A 23,012-nucleotide genomic window follows, 5' to 3' on the forward strand; every position below is an offset into this window, starting at 1 on the left:
TTGTCCACTAGAAGAATAGATTTTACTACTCTGATAAGAGCCTCAACATCCACTGGGGACATAGCTTCCTCTGGGACAGAAGACGTCTCCACATCTGAGGTCATGGAAAGCTAGCCTCGCCATCTGAAGACATCTCTGAATCCAAACCTCCGCCTGAAATGGAGTGGAGCTTTCGTGTGGAGCAGACCTACATCTAGGAGCCCTATCCTTATCTAGCATGTGCTGAAAGGATGTGAAAACCTGAGCCAACTCCTGGACTGACTGACCAAAAGTCTGCATCCAGGGTGGCTCTGCCATGGGAAGCTGTGGCACAGTGACAGGGACAGGCGGCACTGGAACTGCCATACGGTCTACAAGCTGTGACATTACCTGAGTCAGCCTTGACGCCCAAGCCGGGTTCTTGACTAGAATCCATGGGCGCAACCGCCTCTTGCAGAGCCCCAAAATAACTGACACACAGGACATTGTGCTCTGGATCCTGAGGAGAAATGACTGCAAAACACTTTTTACATGTGCGCAGTCTTATTTTTGGACATCTTGAGAGTCGCAGAAATCCCCACACACCCAAATACGAAGTGAGGGTATGTGAAGCAAAAAGGGTCTAAGCTGCACTCACCCCTGCAAGAGATGTTCCCTCAGTGACAAGTAACCACAGCAGGTACAGACACACAGGTAAAGTACACTTACTCACATGCACACAGACCACTCAGTGCAGAAATGTGGGGTAAAGCAGCTCATCAATCCAGCTTAAGTAGCAGGAAGGAGCAATTTATCTAGCACAGCTGCTGGGAGCAGGCTATGAGAAGAGACTGGAGCCCAGCTTCTCTCTCCAGCGCTGAGGCAGGCCATGCTGTAAAATGGCACCTCTGCGTCTAGGGGAAGGAGGAAAGAAGGGAGGATCTGCCGGGGGCTTACTTGCTGCAGATAGAAAGCACACCTGAGGGTTGGGGGGAGGGGCTAACAGGGAAGCACCTGCTTCCCGTTTGACATAACCCCAGGGACAATGGCCACTGCTGCTATTAAGCAGCTCCTGCTCCATATAGTAATCCCTGGTGGTCTAGTGGGAAGTGCGGTAGACTGGGACGCCCCTACTGCTAGCACCGCCGGAAGTCTCCTGCACTGGCGGTGAAAGCACATGCAGGGAGCAGTCTTACCTTGTCCCCGGTGAGCGCCGGCTGCGGATGTGTAGGAGTCCGCAGCCAAAGTCACTGACCCAATCGCCAGTGCTGTGGCCACCGGAGCTGGGGCGACACTGGGGGCGTCCTATTGGACGCCTTACACTGCTACCTCAGTGAAAATTACTATAAAATAAACTGCGTGGGACCACCTAAAGCAGCCCCCCTATAAACTGGTACCCAGCTCCTGTCGGCACCAAACTCAAACTGATGGCCTCTGGCTGGGGGCGGGGTATAGAGGAGAGGAGCCTGGGCTTGAGGGTAATTTCATTAAAGTGTCTTCCCTGTGCCCCGATAGCGGAGGAAGAAGAAAGATTATATTTACTAATCACAATGGGATTATGCAATTACAAAGCCCTGAAAAGCTCCTGAATAATGCATACTCACTGTCGGAGTCTTCCTGGCCCTGGTAGGGGCAGTTTCATTTCCTTCTTAAGGTATCTGTATGACAGAGGATCATTCAATTGTAAAGTCAGAGAAAACAGGCGCTGCTGGGCAGAGTACTCCGATTCAGGCTTTTTAAATAGTTCCAGCGGAATCTCTAGTGAAATCAAATGCTAGTGTTACAGATATGTATACTCTTTCAGTACAATATTCAGCTAAGGTGTATTGCTTTTATACCAATGTAAATGTGCATTTGCATATTTAAATCATGATTTATCACTATGCATCCAGGTCCATACAACATTTTTGGCATTATAATATTATTCATCATACCTAATCTGCTATAATACTAACAAAAAGAGCTGTAGAAAGATTTGCACACTATTCCCACATTACTAACTTATCTTTGCATATAAGTTATCTTAGCATATCTTTGGTACAATACAGTGTAATAAACTGGCAAACGAAATAGAATGCATACAAGGGCAAGGATCAGGTAATTCACTGTATCTTGACAGGCAAGTCAAGGTGAGTCACGGGTATGGGAAGGCAGTTCAGCACTCAATGAGACTGTACCTAGTAAGGGAGAGCACATAGAGACAGAGGGCCTGATTCAGCAGTGCACACAAATTCCTCGCAGGTTCCCATGTGTGTGCGCATGTGGGTCCTGCTAAGACGCACGCAAGCCCTTGAATGCCTCTGCCTGATTGACAGGCATAGGCATTTAAGGGGCGGGGGTCATTCCCACCGTTTTCCGGGAGTGGCCAGCCCAGGGACTGCGTGAACGTACACAGTCTGCTGGGTTCGCAAACTGGCCAGTCTGGCGCCGTCCATTAAACTACCACCGATGGTCGCGATGGTGATCCCAGCCTGCGACCTCAGTCGCAGTGCTGGGAATGCAAATGCAGCATGGGGTGTCATACACCGCCTGCAGCATTTGTATTATTGCAAGGATCACAATTGCAAAGCTGCCTTTGTAATTGCGATCCTTGCTGAATCAGGCCCAGAGTCACTGAAAGGAACTAGAGGACAAGGGGCAGTGGAAGTAAATATAGTGCTAGAGCTGAAAATTAGGAAGGAAGGCCCTGCCCATGAGAGATTACATGCTAAGAGGAGGCGACAAGTGGGGAGAAGTTGGAGGGTGAAATTAAACGTTACTTAATCACATTGTACACATTATTAAGTAAATAATTAATTTTCAAAAAAAAAAAATTTGAAAGACACTACAGCATTTTTTTCAACAACATAGGGCGGTATCCAATTAGCCCTGAACATTGTTCGGGTGTTAATGTATCCCCCCGAGGTTATCCAATGAGCCCCGAAGTCCGACCCGACGCTTGGCACTTATTTGGGAATTTCTGGGGGGGGACCTGATGTGTCCCGAAAAATAATCCCCGAAAAGTGCTGTTTTCTCGCCAGCGCAATGGCGAAAACGTATAGATCCATTATCTCCCGAAAACAAATAGGATAGGATGAAAAAAAAATAGTCGAAAACCACTGATTTTCTGCAAAAAATATCGGGGCTAATTGGATACCCCCATAATCTGCTTTCTCTTGTACTGCTGCCATGTTTTTATAAAGAGCAGTTATAAGAATAAACCATTCCAATATTTCCACAAAGTATCCAACTTAATGTCTAGTGAGAGCAATCGATAATTGTATAGTGACAGCGGATACCTATTCAGGAGCCAGTCGACACAATGGGAATAAATCAACTATTTCATTCCAGCACAGACAAAACTATGAAATACAGAAAGTTACTGAATAAAGTACAGACACCCGCTGCAATCTGTACCGATAAAGTACCTCATTCTGATGAAGAGGGCACATGACCCACAAAATTTGTCATGTGCGATTATTGCTTTGTATTTGAACATCCTGTATTGTTAACCAGATACAAAAACGGAATCAATAATATTAATATAAGAGTTGATTTCTGTTTGGAACACTGGAAACTATTGAACTATTCTAGCTTTTAATTTTTTTTTACACAAATAAAAATACATGTTGAAAACTTTCCAATGCTGAAGTTAACATCTCAATTATTGGCAAGACCAAAACTTAAGAAACTAAGATTTTTTGTATTTACCGTTCTTTCTCCAAATCCATCTGGGGGAGACTGCATGACCATTTAACAAGTTACATTTTCTAGTAGAAAAGCTCCTGCCGTCCAACCCTTTCCTTAGTTTAAACTTAAAAAGCTCCAAATGTAGGCTGAAGAAGAATATGGACAGAAAATACACATTCTCACCCATAACAACATAAGGTATTGAACGCAGTGTTCCCCAGATGGACTCGGAGAAAGAGATTTCTGATAAGTACCTAAAATCTTATTTTCTCCTTCCTCCATCCAGGGTCCACTGCTGGGTGTGATATGTATTACCGCCGGCCGCATGGCAATTCCCGACAGCGGCTGCCCGACAAAGGAGGAAATCCCGATAGTCCTAAAGGTAAGTATCAACTAACTTAACCCCCCTAACCTCCCCCCCATGCCTAACCCTAACCCCCCCCCCAAGTGCCTAAACCTAACCCCCCTTTCCCGCTGGCTAAACCTAAGTCCCCTGGGGGGTGCCTAACCCTAACCTCCCCCAGGGGGCGCCCGGCATCACTTCGATCGGGGTGCCGGGCGCCGGTCTCCCAGCGTCTGTAAAATGACAGGTGTCTAGATTTAGACACCTGTCATTCAACCCTCGCCGAGATTAAGTAGTCTGGAAGCCGGCGGTCGGCATTTAGACCATTGGCTTCCAGATTACATCCCCCACTGCTTGACCATGGGGATGAACAAAAGCTGCCCCAGGGGAGGGCAAGCTCAGACTTGGCCTAATGCAATACTTTCCATTCAACAGAAGCATCCTTGGATGTCATGAAATCTTCAAAATTTGATGAACATTTAGGTGCTCTACATAACTACTCTGCAGAAGCTCCATGACACACTGCCCACGAAGTTCCAACAAAGCAAGTAGAATGAGCAGAAATCCTAGCTGGAACAGGTCGTTTAGCTCCCTGATATGCATTCTGAATCGATGCCCTAATCCATCTGGCTATAGTCTGCTTAGATGTTAGCCAACCTCTTTTCTTAGCATCATAAAGGATCAGTTTTCCTTATACTGGCTGTGCTCTCCAGATACTTACTTAAAACACTCAAAACATCTAACAGACAACTGACCCTGATCCGTTGTCTTACTTGACTTAAAAGAAGTCGGTATTACAATTTTTGGAATAAGATGAAATGCAGACACCACCTGAGGTGGAAATGATGGTAGTGTGCTTAACACTGTCCTAATTACTAAAATTCAAAAAATTTTCTAGAGATGAAATAGATAAAAGAAAATATAATTTCCAAGTTACAAACTTAAAGTCCATCTCGTGCAAAAGGTTCAGAAGGTGGTAACTGAAATGCTGACAACACAAGGTTGAGATCTCAAGGCTCTATGGGATGCACATTTGGTAGCTCGCCTTGTAAGAAGGTCTTAACCTATGGGATCAGAGCCAATGTTCTTTGAAAATAAATTGACAAAACCAATATCTGTACCTTAAGGAAACCTAAACGAAGTCCCCAATCTAGCCCCGCCTGAAGAAAAGAAAGAACCTTTGGCAAGGAAAAAGACGAAGAAAACTTTCACTTCATCAAACCATGCTATATAATTTTTCCAAACTCTATAATAGTGTTCTGAAAAAATATGAGATATGGTAAGAACTTACCCTTGTTATCTCTACTTCTACGAAGTCCATAGGGTTCCACAGGATGCGGCAGAGCGGGAGTCCTAAGGAACCCTATGGACTTCGTAGAATAGAGATAACAAGGGTAAGTTCTTACAATATCTCATATTTTCTACTTCAGGGTCCATAGGGTATCCACAGGATACCTTGGGGATGTCCCAAAGCAGTGTCCTTTAAGGTTGGGGACGCTCCTGTGCTGAAAGGAGAATCTGCCGCCTGAAGGAAGCATCCTGAGAGGCGAAGGTATCAAATGCATAATACCTCACAAAGGTATGGACAGAAGACCACGTGGCTGCCTTGCAAAGCTGAACAGCAGAGGCACCATGGCGAGCTGCCCATGAAGGACCCACAGACGAGTTGAATGAGCTTTAACAGAGGATGGTACAGGAAGGCCCTCATGTATGTAAGCCTCAGAAATCGCCATGCGAATCCATCCTGCCAAAGTTTGCTTAGTGGCAGTCCAACCCTTCTTACGGAAACCATAGAGGATAAACAAGGAGTCCGACTTCCAAAATTAATTGGTACGGTCAACATAAATCCTTAGAGCCCGTACCACATCCAAGGAGGCCTCACCAGCTGAGAGGTCTGGGGAATTAAAGAACGGTACTATAATTTCCTCATTAAAGTGGAAACTCGATACCACCTTAGGTAGGAAACCAGGGCGAGTGCGAAGCACCGCTCTATCCCTATGAAAAATCAGAAAGGGAGGGCGACAAGAGAGCCCTCAAATCTGACACCCTTCTGGCCGAAGCAATGGCCAGAAGAAACACAGTCTTAGCTGTAAGCCATTTTAAATCCACTGAGCCCAGTGGTTCAAATGGTGGTCCTTGGAGAGCCCTCAGGACCACAGCCAAATCCCAAGGAACCACTGGTGGAACAAAGGGAGGCTGAATGCGAAGTACACCTTGCATAATGGTGCGGACAATCCTACGCTGAAACCACACTGAGAGGGCAGAAACCTGCACCTTCAGGGAAGCAAGGCGAAGACCGTGATCTAAGCCCGCCTGTAGGAAAGCCAAAACCCTGGATATCCTAAACACCTGAGGATCATAGCCTCTAGGGCAACACCATTCAAAGAAAGTATGCCACACCTTGTGCTAAATTCTTGCAGAAGCCGGCTTCCGAGCTCTGAGCATGGTGTTAACTATAGAGCTGGAAAACCCCTGGACCTTAAAAGGACAGTCTCAACAACCACGCCATCAAAGACAGATGACCCAGGTCCGGGTAATGGCAAGGACCTTGAGACAACAGGTCTGGACATTAAGGCAACAGCATCGGAGTGTCTATGGAGAGACTCCGAAGATCTGAGTACCAGTGAAGTCTGGGCCACACTGAAGCTATCAGCAGGAGCGTGCCACCTTCTTGCTTGAATTTTCGTAGTACTCGAGGAAGAAGGGAGAACGGAGGGAAGAGGTACGCAAACTGGAAGGTCCACCGGACCGACAGAGCGTCTACCAGAAGAGCCTCCGTGTCTCTTGTTCTGACCTGTACACCGGCAGTTTGTTGTTGTGTCGGGAGGCCATGAGGTCTATCTCTGGAAGGCCCCACTTGTTCACCAGTAGTTGACACACCTCCTGGTGAAGAGACCATTCCCCTGGATGCACATCTTGACGGCTGAGAAAGTCTGCTTCCCAGTTGAGGACTCCTGGTATGAACACTGCCGAGATAGCAGGGAGATGTCTTGAAAAAGGTCCCAAAGGACTGAAACGCGTTGACATATTACTGAAGGTGTGAGTAACACTGGCCCTCATTCAGAGCCACTCGCTATTTGCGGTCGTTCGTTCTAAAACAAGGGGTGGCTATTCAAATGAACCGTTCGCTGTTTGTGGTCTGTTCACGCCTCTAGGTCTGAACGAGCGAACAAAACTTGCGTTCGTTTTTTGGAAAAATACGCCCCCTGGCCGCTCGCATCCTACGTCATGTCCGCTATTTATTAGATTAATCGAGTACATCGACCAGGGTATGAACTGCTCGCTATTCTTGTGGTTGGTTTTTGCTACCACAATTTTGCGAGCAGTTCTGGCTATAAAAGAACCCAGTGACGTGGTCAATGACGCTGCTGTTTTAAATATGCACACCCATAAAACGCCCGTTTTGACCTTTAAGCACGCCTGCGATCGGATCTCCACTCCCCGTTTTCAAGCACCTTCCCCTGTTACCACCCACATATGCCTCTTTCTGTCTCTCAAATTATCAGGCATTCGCTATTTTGCGAGCACATGAATTTCGGCCGCACTGAGTGGTTCGCGCATGCGTATTACGATCCGTACGCATGCGCAGTTGGGCAAACATCGATCGGAGCGAACGAGCAGCCACTTGCGTCCGGCTCTGAATCAGGGCCACTACCAGAAGGAATTTTTTTTCATTTTTATTTTCTTTTTATGTTTTTCATTTTCTTGATTTTTTTTTTTTGGGACTGTATGTATTTTCTATGGTACCTCATGTGCACCTTTTAGTTTTTTATTGTTATTTATTACCCCTTTTTTGTGGAAACTTGTTTTGGAACCTTGATTAAAATAAACCCCTTTTTTATCATGGAATTTATGGGTTTATATCTTTGGAGGATCTAAAGTGTCGGGGAGAATAAAGAAACCTTTATAGGATTATCATTTCATCACTCCACGTAAGTTGGGGTACGTACCCCCACATTTCATAAGAAAATTCCAGATGAGCATTTGAAAGAAACAGTTATATGATCATACTCATACCATACAGTGTGAGTTTTGGTACGCAACTTTTTAAAAAGTGTTTACATTGAAAGGCTGTCCATAAGGAAAAATACCTTTATATGTTTACACAACCTTTGAGAAGAAGTGAGTTGGGGTACGCCAATTCATCAAAGAAAAATTTCAACATGAAAGTTACCATTCAGGATGTTATTTAGACATATTTATGTATACAGATATCTCATTCGCACAGTTATATTTGTGTAACATCATATACAGCGCCACAGCTCTTGTGTCATATTCTCTTCCTTTGACATAGATTGCCTTCCACCCAAGCTAGAATGCGGGACACCTCTGTCAGTGCCGCCTGACTTCGGGTTCCTCCTTGGCGATTTACGTAAGCCACCGTGGTGGCGTTGTCCGACCGTACCTGTACGGGTTTTCCGTGGAGAACATGCCTTGCCTGCTGGAGAGCTTTGAATACTGCCCGAAGTTCCAAGATGTTTATTGGAAGCACAGATTCTGCTGGTGTCCACATTCCCTGGAACAAGTGTGGACCAGTCACCGCTCCCCAGCCTCGGATACTGGCGTCCATCATCAGAAGGACCCAGTCCGCAATCCAAAAGGGGCGTCCATTGTTTAGGTGAGCCTTCTGCTGCCACCAGGCCAGAGACAGATAGTGCTTCCGGGGAAAGCACTATTGTCTGGGTCTTTATCCGATGGGGCAACCCATTGCATCTGGAGAGGATCAATTTCTGCAGAGGTCTGGAGTGAAACTGGGCATACTCCACCATGTCGAACATCGACACCATGGAACCCAGTAATCTCATTGCCGAGTGAATAGACACTCAGCGACTCTGCAGGCAACTGCATACCTTTGCCTGTAATGCAGAGATCTTTTCCTCCGTCACAAAGATCCTCTGATGTTGGGAGTCCAACAGGGCTCCAAGATGGAACATCCTCTGTGAGGGAACCAGGGAGGACTTCTTCCAGTTTATCAGCCAGCCGTGATTCTGCAACACAGATATTGTCAGTTGCAGATGGCACTGAAGTATCTCTGGAGACCCTGCCAACAACAGAAGGTCGTCCAGATAGGGTACCAAGCGAACCCCCTGCATCCGCAGGTGGGCTGCCATGACTGCCATAACTTTGGTAAACACTCGAGGTGCTGTGGCCAGACCAAAGGGCAGTGCCTGAAACTGGAAATGTTGATCGACCACTGCAAACCTGAGGAAACTCTGGTGTGCTGAGAAAATGGGGATATGCAAGTAAGCATCCTGAATATCCAGCAACACCATAAAATCCCCAGGCTCCATTGCCAAAATGATGGAACGCAGGGTCTCCATCCTGAACCGAGGAACCCTCAAGGACTTGCTGAGGGACTTGAGGATGGGCCGGTAAGACCCATTGGGTTTCTGTACCAGAAAGAGATTTGAGTAATACCCCGTTCCCCTCTGGGGCAACGGAATAGGCAATATAACTCCAGCCTGGAGCATAGAGTGCAACACTTTCCAGGAACTTCAGGTCTTTGTCTTGATCTGGCTGAAGGCCTGTGGTGAAAAACTGGCTGGGAGGCCTTCACCGGAAGGAGAGGGCATACCCCCGAGAGGCCACTTCTCTTACCCAAGAGTCCGTGGTGGTCAGATACCAGCACTGGGTGAACTGAAGAAGTCGGCCTCCCTCTCTGAGGTCCCCCAAGGGGAGACCCGTCCCGTCAGGCTGAAGGTTTATCGTCCGACTTGGGAGTAGGACGTCTTGTACTCCAACCCTGCTTCTTTGGCTTGGCAGATTTCTTGGCCCCTGATTGTCTCGGAAAGGACTATGTTTTGGACTTACCCTGGGCCCTATAAGGCCGAAAGGACAAAGCCCCAGACCCCGATGGGACTGTAGCCGATGGCAGACATGCAGATTTAGCTGCTGCCAGTGTGGCCACAATTTTATCCGTATTAGGGCCAAACAGGACCTGTCCATTAAAAGGCAAGCATTCCAAACCCTTTTTGGAATCAGCATCCACTTTCCAAGAGCGCAACCACAGGGAGCGGCGAGCCGCTACTGCTGCCGAGGAGATTCTGGAAGTGAGGAGACCTATATCTAAGGCTACCTCATTAATGTATGTGGCTGAGTCTCTGAGATTGCCCACTAACTCCACCTGCTCAGCTGGAGAGTCAGTGTCCAGGGACGCCTCCAGATTATCTGCCTAGCGCTCCATGGCTCTGGCCACCCAGCACACGGCCATAGCCGGCCTGGAAGCCCCTCCATCAAGGGAATAAATGGATTTCAGGCATATTTCCACCTTGCGATCCGTAACATCCTTCAAGGAGGACATAGAGGGCATGGGCGATGTTGTGCTCCTCACTAGGCGTGTGACATGAGTATCCACCTGTAGAGGGGTTTCCCATTTGGAAAAATAATTACCCACAAAGGGGTATGCAAAGGCCAAGTGTTTCTGAGGCTGGAACCGTTTACCCGGATTTTTCCATGCCTCCTCTAAATGATCCACTAACTGACCAGATAAGAGGAAATACAGTGGCATGTCCCTTAACATCCTTAAAGAAGGCGTATTTGGATTTGGCCATGGGGGATCCTCTTCCTTAATATCCAAGGCCGCACGGACTGCCCGTATAAGGCCAGGTACATAGACTTTAGACTTAGACTCCGCCTCCTTAGTACGAAGGGGCTCTTGGTCTGAAAAGTCAAAAATCTCACAGTCATCAGACGTCATTTCATCCTCATCATACTGAGCCATCTGAGACACTAAAGTCCGCTTAGTAGGCCGCAATGGTGATTCCCCTTGTAAAACATCCGTCAGGTGCTGCACCGTATTGGACAATGAATTCACCCACACAGGCTCCTGCGAGACCTTGGAGTGGCGAAAGCGGGAGACACTGGGGTACCATCAACTGCCTGGGGAACCCCTGCATGGGTGATGAGACCACCACCTGCTGCGATAACCCAATCTGGGGAAACGTAGGGGGCATCGTCAGCTGGCCCACAAGTGTTATAAGTGCCTTAGCAAAACAAGCCCAGGGCGGTTCCTGCACAGGCGCAGTGACAGAAATCGGGCATGATATGAGATAACATGCCCTACATAATCCCTCAGCATTCCCATCTCCCTCCGCTAATGGTATATTACATGTGGTACACTTTAGCTGAAGAGGAAAGTCACGTTTACTCTCAGACATGATGAGTAAAGGTGTGTATGTGACTCCCCTCACAGATAAATGCTCTTACAGTGAGGCAATGAACACCCTGCAACACCGCACCGCAAGGGCTTTAGCAGAGGAAGAACAGATATAGTAAAATAGCTGACAGTTAGAAGTGAAAGTACAGGCAGACAGCGCTAGCATATAGTCACATACAATGCAGAAATAAATCCCTGCACTACCAGCACTATGATCAACTACACAGACACAGAGCCTGGTAGGAAACAGTACTGCATACTCTGACCTTATTGGAGGAGAGGTATACGGGGGGATCCGGACTGCGATGCCACCTGTATCAAGCGTCCAGCAGCGTTTGCACACTTTTTAAAAATGGCCGCCAAGGAGCTGGGAGGAGGTGGGTCCGGGGGAGGAGCGCTCACACAGGCAGCCAGACTGCAATGGAGAGGCACTGTGCAGCGGGGGAGGTGCCGGTTGTTTAGACAGGGAAGGCGCGCTCCCCTGGCATGCTATTAACCCCTGGGACGCTGGAGAGTATCCTCACCGCTGCAGCCCACCGTCCCTGGTGGTCTAGTGGAAGGCACAGGATCTGTACCTGGCCCCTCGCGCAGCCTGTCCGCAGGGAGCCCCCTGCCTGAGGACAACATGGACTGTAAATCGGTGGGTACCCTCCGCGGGAACCCGCCGCTTACCTGAAATCCCCTTGCATCCGGTCACAGTCAGGTATTCCTGGGTCCCCGCTAGCTGGGACCCCGGAGACCCACCAGCATCCCTGGATCAGTACCAGCGTTCTGGTCCAGCGGGGTGAAGGAGCAACAGCATAGATTTCTGTAATGACTGTCTATGCTGTGCAGCTCATCTTGTGCAGCCAAAGCTGCCTTGAAAAGAACTTCAGGGGCCATTACAGCCCCCCTCTGCATATGGTGATCCGACTCCGAGCCGGGCACCTACGACACTAATTTGCCCTGGCTCGGGGTATAGGAAAAGAACCCCAGTGCATCCTGGGAGGCTGAAAACTAACTCTGTGGTGCCCGATGTCTGCCACCATCGCCTATACTCCAAGGTATCCTGTGGATAGCCTATGGACCCTGAAGTAGAAAAACTATTTTCCTGGCTCTAATCATATCCTGAATTACTGCATCAGAGAAACCTTTATTCTTTAAGATCTTCGGTTCAAGAGCTAGGCCATTAAATTTAACCAATGCATGTCCTGACAAAAAAATAAAATTGTTCCTTGTGACAACAGATCTTTGACTTGGAAGCCTGACCCGTGGACCAACTGCCATGTTTAGAACATCTGATTGATTACCAAACCTTTTTGACCAGTCTGGTACTACTAGGATCATATTCTTTCCTTCTTTATCTTTTTGAGTACTCAAGGGAGCACTGCCATTGGGGAAAATATGTAGGCTAGCTGGAACCACCATGGTACTACCATTGCATCTATGAAAAAGGCTAAATAGGTTCATGGATCTACAACAAACCCTGGCTGTTTTGTTGTTGAACCGAGAAGACATTAGATTTGTATCTGGTTAACGTAACTGTTTTACCAGACAGTTGAAGACATCTGGGTGCAGAGACCATTCCCCAGTAAGAACGTACTGGTGACTCAGAAAATCCGATTTCCAATTCTGTATTCCTGGGATAAAGACTGCTGATATTATACCCAAGAATGCAGTCTTAACACAGTGGACCACTTTGAACGAGAACACCATCTTTCCGAGTAACTTTATACACCTTAGAACCAATGGACTCCTGACTTTCAAAATCTTTTTAACTAGCTTTTGAATGTCTCTGATATTTTCTTTTGGGTACTCCCTTGCTAATTGGATATTGAAAAAAAGACCTAAAAAATTAATGTGCTGACTGGGAATCATATTTGATTTTTGCTAGTTGATAACCCAGACGTGGGACACTAGCACTTTCACCCCCATTAAAAAATCTACTTAAAGAATCTGTTCTGAATCTGCTTTGAAAACAGATTGTCTAAATAAGGGGCAACCCTTATTTACTCCCACAGACTGCCATAAACTTTGTTAAGATATGAGGGGCTGTGGTTAAGCCTAATGGGAGAGCCCTGAATTGAAAAAGTTTTCCTTCAACAAAAATTAAAAGAGCATGTGGAGGTAGGCATCTTTGATGTCTATACATGCCAAAAACGCATTTACCTCCATTCCATTTATGACTGATCTTAATGAATCCATCCTGAATCTGTCTATATGCAGTTTGTGTTTAAATACTTAGATTTAAAAATAGACCTGTGAATTCCATCTAGGTTTTTGAAACAGATTGGTGTAAAATCCCACTGAAATGTGACTTTCTGGTGCAGGGCAGTATTTGATTGATCTAAAGCCAGACACTGTTGTTGGGAAATATTATTTATAAGTATCTTTTCTGTGATGGACCCAAAAGACTGAGGATATAACATATTTCTATTATACTTGTCATCCATTTGTCTGAAGAGATTCTCCAGTGGTCCTTGAATGACAGAAGAAGAGCACCCACTACAAACACCTCTAGGTGTATGCCCCTCTTGTCATGCTGTCTTTTTTTTTTATCCTGGGCCTAGGCACCTCACGTTTCCCTGGCTCTTTCCTACTTATACTGGGCTGTCTCCCTCTACATGCAAAACATCCTAAAAAGGCCCTGGCCCAGAAAGATGGTGACAACTGCCCCTTGTCTAAAGGGTGGACTAAAGGACTGAAACTTAGATTTAGAGGAATTTTCTACAGTTAAATAACTTTTACCACCAATAGGCTCTGAAGTTCTCTTATCCAGTTCTCCAGATCTGGACCAAACAAAAGCTTTCCTTCAAAAGGTAAGTCTTCCAAAAATTTAATCGTCTCAGAATCTGCATTTCATGATTTAAACCATAAAATGCGCCTTGACACAATTGCTAATCCAGAAATCTTAGCTGCATACACACAGTACGATCTGTACCACAAACGACTTGAAAGATATGTTTGAAAGAAATCTATCAGTGAAGTCAACCGGCCACATCTCTGAACAGGCAAAGATGACAATATCGTGCAAGTTGGCCTGCATGTACGGATGATCATAGATATAGTTATATTTCATGTGGGAACGCGCATCGTTGGTCGTTCACTGCATAAAAATTAACGATATGACCGATATATCATTGAACAATATCGCTATCGTTCATATCATAGCGTGTGTACGCACCATTAGACTCTAACAAAGACACCTCTAAAGCGGCTTTACTCAAGTAATCTGAGCCTATCTTAATCTCTTCTGCAACAGATAATAGTTGAACTTGGATATGTCTGACTGGATACCTGGTCAGCCCACTTTTCCATTGCCTTACTTATCCAAGCCAAAATAAATCTGGTCTCAATGATGGCCCTGTGACTACATAAATTGATTTTAAAATGCTTTCGCAATTCCTGTCTGAGCCTTCCCTTAAGAAGGCACTGTCTAGAATAGGGATAGCCATAGATTTAGATAAGCGAGTTACAGGAAGGTCCACTCTCAGTGACTGTCCTGTATAGACTATTTTGCTTTGTGGTACAGGATACACAGAAGGAAATCTTGCAAAAGAAATGGTAGTTGCTCAGATCAGCTTAATTGCATAACACAGGTGCTTGTAAATGCAATTAAGCTGATCTGAGCAACTACCATTTCTTTTGCAAGTTTGGAGAGGCATGAAGGCAGTCAGCATTAGGAGGATGTGCTGATGCTTATAGTGCCATGTGGAGGTTTTTTGGGGTACCTCCAAGGTAAGTTAGCTCTCAGCTTTTATATGTACTGTTATCATGCAGTACATCAATTGTAATTATATGACCCAGAGTGGGTGCTACTATTATGTAGCAATAATTATTTTGGGGTGAGCGTTTGGGAGTGGGGCCCCCGGGGGGGTTCTGACTGGGCCTTTCTCATGGCATCACCACTTAATTCACATAGAATACTTTTATCACTTTTCTATTTGTTTGTATATTATTTATGTCATTTTAATTCTTTCTCATTTCATTAACACTTATTGATTTATACTTACACATCTTTTCTTTATACTTCACTATCACCTTTTTCCCTTTTCGTGTGATGCCCTGGGGATGGTCCTTGGTTGGAATTTTTTTGGGGTGCCTTGCTTCTCGGACGTGAACCCCTTAATGCTAGGGACGCCAGTATAGAGGAGCCTTGACGATTGGCCTGGCGCTTATTCATATATTTGCAAATGTATGTAACTAATACCTCTGAATCGCTATTATCATGTAGGATTTAAGTATTGTTTTTGCTGCAGTGTGCTGGGGGGCAAATCTCCTTTTTTTCTGTGTACAGAAGGAAATCTGCAAGGGATTTGAAATTTATTATCAAGATTTAGCCAAGTAATTTTCTACATCACTAGGTCTTCACATTGAGAATCTTTCTGATGTTCTTCCTCATCCGAAGAAACATCACTTAGAAAAAAAATCTGCTTCTTAACGGTCGCTTACGCATTCTTAGCCCAGCGGTAAACAATGATCTCTCTTAAAAGCATGATGTTTTCTTATCACCTAATGCAGTTTTCTTATCACCTAATGCAGTAATTTGGCTCATGATGGAACTTCCGAGGACCCTACGGGTCCAGACCGAGATAACACAGAAAAGGACCTCTATTTGGATCCCATCCTGGGCCACCTTAGGTGAAACTATCTGGATATCTGTTACCATATTAATCTGACTGGACACAAAAGTAGATAGTTCCTTTTTCATAACATGAAGCTATAGACAGAGTTAATGACCTAGCCGAAGCTAGTTCCTCCACAGAGCCTGCTGGAATCTCTGCAATGGGTTGCAAAGCACAAACCTCCTCACAGGCAGCACAGCGAGCATGCAGGTTGCCACTAGGTATTTCTACCTAACAACCTGTATAAAAATGATGCAAACTAGTTTTACCTCCTCCAGGTTTAGTTTTGGAAAGTTTCCATTTTTCAAACTTTTTACAAAACACAAATAAGGAAATAATTCCAAAAAATAAGTATTAAACTGAGTATTTACACAGCATTCATAGAGAAAAAAAACTACAGTATAAATAATAGAAATATACATAAAAAACTACTTATCCTAGACTCCAACCACGTGAAGCCCCTGACAGGAATGGGAATAGAGAGGCTTCAGAGCAGCCATTAACAGATCCTACTTTCAGGTGCTGGACTGTATAATCTGCTGCATCTCTATAGATTGCCTGATGATCATCCTTACCTCAGTGCGTAACCCTTTTGATTAAGGTAAGGCCCCGGGTGCATCCGCCCACTACTCTGACCCTTTCGGTAGAGAGGAGCCATCGTTTAAATAGATCCAACCACCCTCCCTTTCAGAAGGGAATCGGTATGGAATACCGCCGGCCGCATCGATTCCCGGCAGCGGCAGCCCGACAGCTGAACAGATCCCGGCAGCGCTGGAAATCCCAAACGTCCTGAGGTAAGTAAAAACTAACCTAACCTTCCTTAGGGGTGCCTAACCCTAACCTGCCCCCCAAGTGCCTAACCCTAACCCCCCCCTTCCCCGCTGCCTAAACCGAAGTCCCCCGGGGGGTGCCTAACCCTAACTCCCCCTAGCCTGACCGTAACCCTCCCAGGGGGGTGCCTTACCCTAAGTCCCCCCCGGGTGCCCTAAACCTAACCCTCCCCCCCGCGGCTGTCCGCTTGTAGTGATGCCGGGCGCCTGTCTCCCGGCATCGGGAAAATGACAGGCGTCTAGCTATAGACGCCTGTCATTAAACCCACGCCAGAATAAAGCAGTCGGGAAGCCGGCTGTCGGGATCAAGTCAGCCGGTTTCCCGACTGCATCCCTTCAGAAGGCTGGGTGGCCTGAGCCGAATGATCTTCCTGCTTCCAGCCAACATCATCTTTAATGGCCAGTCAGCTATACGTGCATGGAGAGCGCGTCCGATCACCACCGGCACTGCTGTTAGCACGTGTCCTAGTAGTGGCTTCCAGGTGTGCTCCCGTACTGCAGAATCTTCTTGCTCCAATAGTCTATAATTCAACAGTTCACTACATTCTAGCAAACACTTAAATATAATATTCTTTCTAATCCAGCGAAATCTTTTATTTTCTAAATAAACCCTTCCATCTATCTTTACGTCATTAATATATACTTAATACAGCTAAAGCAATTTGAAAGAAAGCATTAATTGCACAGTGGAAAAAGCTTGTCAGATATAGTTATTCTGAGCTGTACCTTCTAGCTTGTCCAGCTCAAACTATGCACAATTGAATAATTTATTTTGAAGTATAGAGTAATCAGAATAAGGTAGCTTGTGTCGCATGGCATCTGCAATAACTAAAATCCATAAAGGAATTGCCACTTGTGACCTAAGGATAACCAGGACCAATAAAATGATAAAAAGTGGAGTGAATCAGACTCTCACACTAGACCATCACATGCAGAAATGCTGAGGTCATCTACCAAGTCAGCAATTACATCTATGTCATCTATCCAGTGCTGATGGCAGTAGACATTACATTGACATATAGCAAAATTAAGTATAGCTTCCCAATTAGTATTTTTCACCACTCATCGGAGATTCACCATGGGCTTGTCATCCTCACCCGCGTGTTCTAAATGTTTATCACATTCAGCCGACTTGCTTTACTGCCTCTGGAAATGTCCAGTGATTAGGGGCTTTTGGCTTGCAGTCAAGTGACACGCCAAAGCTAATTTGGTTAACTTTATCCCCTTAACTTTGGAGTGGGCCATTATGGGACAACATCCCGAGGGTCAGTGGGTTTCCAGGAGAGGCAGAAGCTGATGGAAGCAATCAGTGCTGCTGGCAAAAAAAAAAACAACCCTTCAGAATTGGATTTAGCAGACTCCTCCTGACATCCAGTTATACCACCGTAACTTTTCAAATCTTTTAAATGGACTGGACAGAAACTAAGCCTGGGAGAGTTACATCTCTATTCTAAGCCTCTCTCTCTGATATCATATCTTCAACGCCTTTCAACATACCACCAGGTACTCACTACAACTACCTGATAATGACCCCCAATTTCTGTGCCCTCAATGTAACTTTGCTCTTTTTATTTCACATAGGAGAGATATGGTCTAGGTTTTTTCTTTTGTCATGCTAAATGGGGTGTGGTATATTTTCATTACAGTACATTCATATCGATAAAAGAAGGTCAACCTGGTCATAATGGTGACATGCAGTATCAATGCAATGTCAACAATGACCAGGTCATGCTCACAATGTCGACAGTGACCAGGTTGACATTCATCATGTCGACACTGATAAAATGTTGACATGATTGGAATGTCGCCAAACTGTCCCTGGTGGTCTACAGGTGACTGTCCTGGTTTGGTGGCTCCAATGATGTCTTCCTGGTCCGGTGGTCAGGTGACATAACGTCATCAGCACTTGCAGCAGCATGCCTAATGCCCTCCCGTAGCCTAACCCTAACCCTCCAGCACCCTAATCCTCTGCTGCCGGTTGACTACATCCCCACTGAAAGTACTCGTTATCGCTTCTATACAAATGAACCATTGTTCTTGTTGGACATTTTTTTCTCTATATTACCGATGTACTGTTTTGCCTCAACTCATATTTGAAATTTGTTTTTGATCCTATTTTGTATGTTAATTTATTGTGTAAGCTGTTTTTGCTTAATTTAAGTTATTTTATTTTTTTATTTAATGGTAAAGAAAAATGCCCAGTCACCTAAATAGCAAACAATAAAATAATAGTGTAGTATTTTGGGCAGATCATGTTGTATAGAAACTTGATAGAGATGTGTAGTTCCTTTACTAAATGTCACCACCTGTATGTCACCTGTTACCTTCATAGGGCTGGAGCGTTTCCAGAAGCTGTGAGCTCAATAGATTTCTCTTATTGAGCTCCTGATAAACACTTAGACAGGTCTGGCGTAAGCGCTTCTCTCTATCTTTTGCATTCCTAAGTTCCTTCTCTTTGTGGGCTCTTGAATCCTCTGATGCCTGCAACTTCTTTTTCAGTGTTTCAATATCTGGTATGAAATATGGGTGATCCTAGAACAACAGAATACGTGCATGATAATAAATTCAAAGGTTTACATCCACATTAACAAAATATGCAATTGCCACACTTCTGCCCTCACTGAATGCACATATACATTAAAGTGCCAAAAGTCATGGAATAGATGCCTAGTACTGTGTAGGACACCCTCTAGCCCAACAAAGTGCAGCAAATCGTTGTGGAATCGATTCGGATGTTGATCCATGCTACCTGGATAGCTTCTTACAGCTCCCTGATATTTGTAGATGAAGGCTCTTCGGTGCAAATGGACCTCTTCACCATGTCCCATAAACGCTCGATTGGGTTCATGTCGGGTGAATGTCGTGGCCACACCATTCGCCTGAAGGCCTGAAACACCTAGAACCATGACTCTGTACCATGCCACATGTTGTAAATCCTCCAGGGACCAATTAGCGACGTCACAAGCCCAGGTGAGCGCTGTGTCCAACATTTCCTCCTGGCATGAACCACCGCTCCTGACATCATTGGACTCACTCTAATATTCTTTTCCCTCTAGATATTGCCCCTCTTCATACCTTTCCTGAATTTGCTGACCTTCAATCTCGATTTTCTTTCCCTCACAAAATATTTTATCAACTTCTTCAAATTCGACACTTCTATCAAACTCTTAAAAAAAAAAATCACAGTCAGTTACTAATAGGACACCCTCGGAGTCGCTTTGCTAATATCATCACTCAACCAGGGGTCTTATTTCCACTATATACCAAATAATGCTACCCTATGACCTACCCCAGTAGGAAACAAACGAAGAGGCTTGGGAACGGGAGGAGGGTGAGACTCCTGAGGAGTGTACCGCAATTAGAAAGGAAATAGCTAAACGCTCACTCTCAGAACAAATTAAAGAAAACTTCTATAAATTATACCATCGATGGCATTTAGTTCCCACTCGCTTAAACTCAATATACCCCACCTCTACTGAGCTCTGTTGGTGACAGTGTGGATACCGGGGAACCCTGCTGCATATCTGGTGGTCATGCCCTTATATTCAACAATACTGGTTAAAAGTCAGTAAACTGATTAGAGATATAGTTGGCATACAAATCCCAAACTCCCCCTTATACACTTTACTTTCTCGTCCCATTCCTAATATCACACGCCCCCAACAAAATCTTATTAAATACATCCTGAATACAGCTAAATGTCAAATTGCCGCACACTGCAAAATAGCAGCCCCACCCTCACTGATCACTACCGTTAATGCTGTCTGGTCCACCTATAGGATGGAACGTATAACCTCGATCATTCGTGATACTTCAGATAATTTCACCAAAGTCTGAATTCCATGGACAAGTTACTTGAAGGATGAACGTCCATCTACAACTACTTAATGTGGTCTTCAAAAAAATAGCCCGTTAAGTTAGTCTGTGCCTGAGCTTGTCTCATCAACTAGTCCTGTTTCATATTGATTTTACATCTTCTTGACATAATTTACAGTCAGGTGCATAACTATTGGGACATTGACAGAATTTTCATATTTTGGCCTCTATTCACCACCACACTGGCTTTGAAATGAAACAAACAAGATGTGCTTTAACTGCAGACTTTCAGATTTAATTTGAGGGTAATTACATCCAAATCAGGTGAACGGTGTAGGAATTACAACGGTTTCTATATGTGCCTCCCACATTTTAAGGGGCCAAAAGTAATGGGACAAACTAAACAATCCTAAATCTAACCTTCATTTTTTAATACTTTGTTGCAAATCCTTTGCAGGCAATTACAGCCTGAAGTCTGGAACGCATAGACATCACCAGACACTGGGTTTCATCCCTGGTGATGCTCTGCCAGGCCTCTACTGCAAATGTCTTCAGTTCCTGCTTGTTCTTGGGGCATTTTCCCTTCAGTTTTGTCTTCGTCAAGTGAAATGCATGCTCAATCGGATTCAGGTCACGGGATTAACTTGGCCATTGCATAACATTCCACTTTTTAGCCTTAAAAAGCTATTTGGTTGCTTTTGCAGTATGCTTCGGGTCATTGTCTATCTGCACTGTGAAGCGCCGTCCAATGAGTTCTGAAGCATTTGACTGAATATGAGCATATAATATTGCCCGAAACACTTCAGAATTAATTCTGCTGCTTTTGTCAGCAGTCACATCATCAATAAATACAATAGAACCAGTTCCACTGGCAGCCATACATGCCCACGCCATGACACTACCACCACCATGCTTCACTGATGAGGTGGTATGTTTTGGATCATGAGCAGTTCATTTCCTTTTCCATACTCTTCTCTTCCCATTACTCTGGTACAAGTTGATCTTTGTCTCATCTGTCCATAGGATGTTGTTCCAGAACTGTAATGGCTTTTTTAGATGTTGTTTGGCAAACTCTAATCTGGTCTTCCTGTTTTTGTGGCTCACCAATGGTTTACATCCTGTGGTGAACCCTCTATATTCACTCTTGTGAAGTCTTCTCTTGATTGTTGACTTTGACACATATACACCTACCTCTTGGAGTGTTCTTGATTTGGCCAAATGTTGTGAAAGGGTTTTTCTTCACCAGGGAAATAATTCTTCTGTCATCCACCACAGTTGTTTTCCGTGGTCTTCCGGGTCTTTTGGGGTTGCTGTGCTCTCCGATGCGTTCTTTCTTTTTAAGAATGTTCCAAACAGTTGATTTGGCCACACCTAATGTTTTTGCTATCTCTCTGATGGGTTTGTTTTGATTTTTCAGCCTAATGATGGCTTGCTTCACTGATAGTGACAGCTCTTTGGATCTCATATTGAGAGTCGACAGCAACTGATTCCAAATGCAAATGTCATACCTAGAATCAAGTCCAGACATTTTACCTGCTTAATTGATAATGAAATAACGAGAGAATAGCCCACACCTGTCCATGAAATAGCTTTTGAGTTGATAGTCCCATTACTTTTGGCCCCTTAAAAAGTGGGAGGCACATATAGAAACCGTTGTAATTCCTACACCATTCACCTGATTTGGATGTAATTACCCTCAAATTAAATCTGAAAGTCTGCAGTTAAAGCACATCTTGTTTGTTTCATTTCAAAGCCATTGTAGTGATGAATAGAGGCCAAAATGTGAAAATTCTGTCAATGTCCCAATATTTATGCACCTGACTGTATATCTGCTTACTTGTCTTCTTATGCTAACTTGTTTACAGATTTCTCCATGTACTGCTTCAACCATTTTTGTACAATTGACTTATTCACTTAATGCATATGTTTCTGACATATTCTTTGTATTGCAAAACTTTCATTAAAAAGATAAAAAAAAAAAAATTGTGTAGAAACACATTCTGTTTCTAAACAGTTTAAAGAACGCCATAATTGTGACCCATCCTGTTCGCGGTTTAAAGGGATTGAATTGGTGAAAATAGGAGAAAGAGGAGGTGATATAGCCTTTAAATTATCAAGAAGAGAGAATTTGGGGATTTATTAATGGGGAACAATGCCTCTAGAAGGCCTAAATCACTATTTTGAAGTAGCATCTTTTATTGAGTAACTAATTATACTTGTATATGGTTTATATGTTTTAGATATTTATTCTTATCTGAACCTAATAATTTGTAGTTATAATAGTTGTGTCATCAATGTTATGCAAGTTCCCAATGTCTAGTTATTATTATTGTTCTATATTTTAGATTATCAGAATATTAACAGATTCTGATGGACATTCACTTACAGGTGTGACGTCACTTCCAGTTTATGGAACACCGTAAATTAGCTCATTTCCATGTGGGTATAAAGAGGGATTGATGTTCCATCCACACATATCCCCTGAAGAAAACCACCAGAAAGGATGAAATACATCAGGACTACATGCTCTTGGATACCTCTTCCACAACAGATCTGCAAGAAGCACCCCTTGGCCAAAGGTCTTTTTCCTACATCTGTCTAGTCAATAAGGATCTCAGATAAATGCTAAGGGAAAT

General features: G+C 44.5%; 1 protein-coding gene across 2 annotated transcripts in view; it reads right to left on the minus strand.

Annotated features, from left to right (window-relative positions):
• THAP9 (THAP domain containing 9) overlaps positions 1 to 23,012 on the minus strand; it is a 68,011-nt gene that overhangs the window by 26,097 nt on the left and 18,902 nt on the right. For both annotated transcript variants that reach the window (XM_088468770.1, XM_088468771.1), the window contains exons 5-6: positions 18,885 to 19,092; positions 1,563 to 1,716 (exon numbers count right to left, since the gene is read on the minus strand). In XM_088468770.1, coding sequence (XP_088324896.1) covers positions 1,563 to 1,716; positions 18,885 to 19,092 — 362 coding nt within the window. The remainder of the gene's footprint in view (positions 1 to 1,562; positions 1,717 to 18,884; positions 19,093 to 23,012) is intronic.

Source organism: Taudactylus pleione, unplaced genomic scaffold (assembly GCF_031769625.1).
Source record: "Taudactylus pleione unplaced genomic scaffold, aTauple2 ptg000086l, whole genome shotgun sequence".
NCBI classification, from domain to species: domain Eukaryota; kingdom Metazoa; phylum Chordata; class Amphibia; order Anura; family Myobatrachidae; genus Taudactylus; species Taudactylus pleione.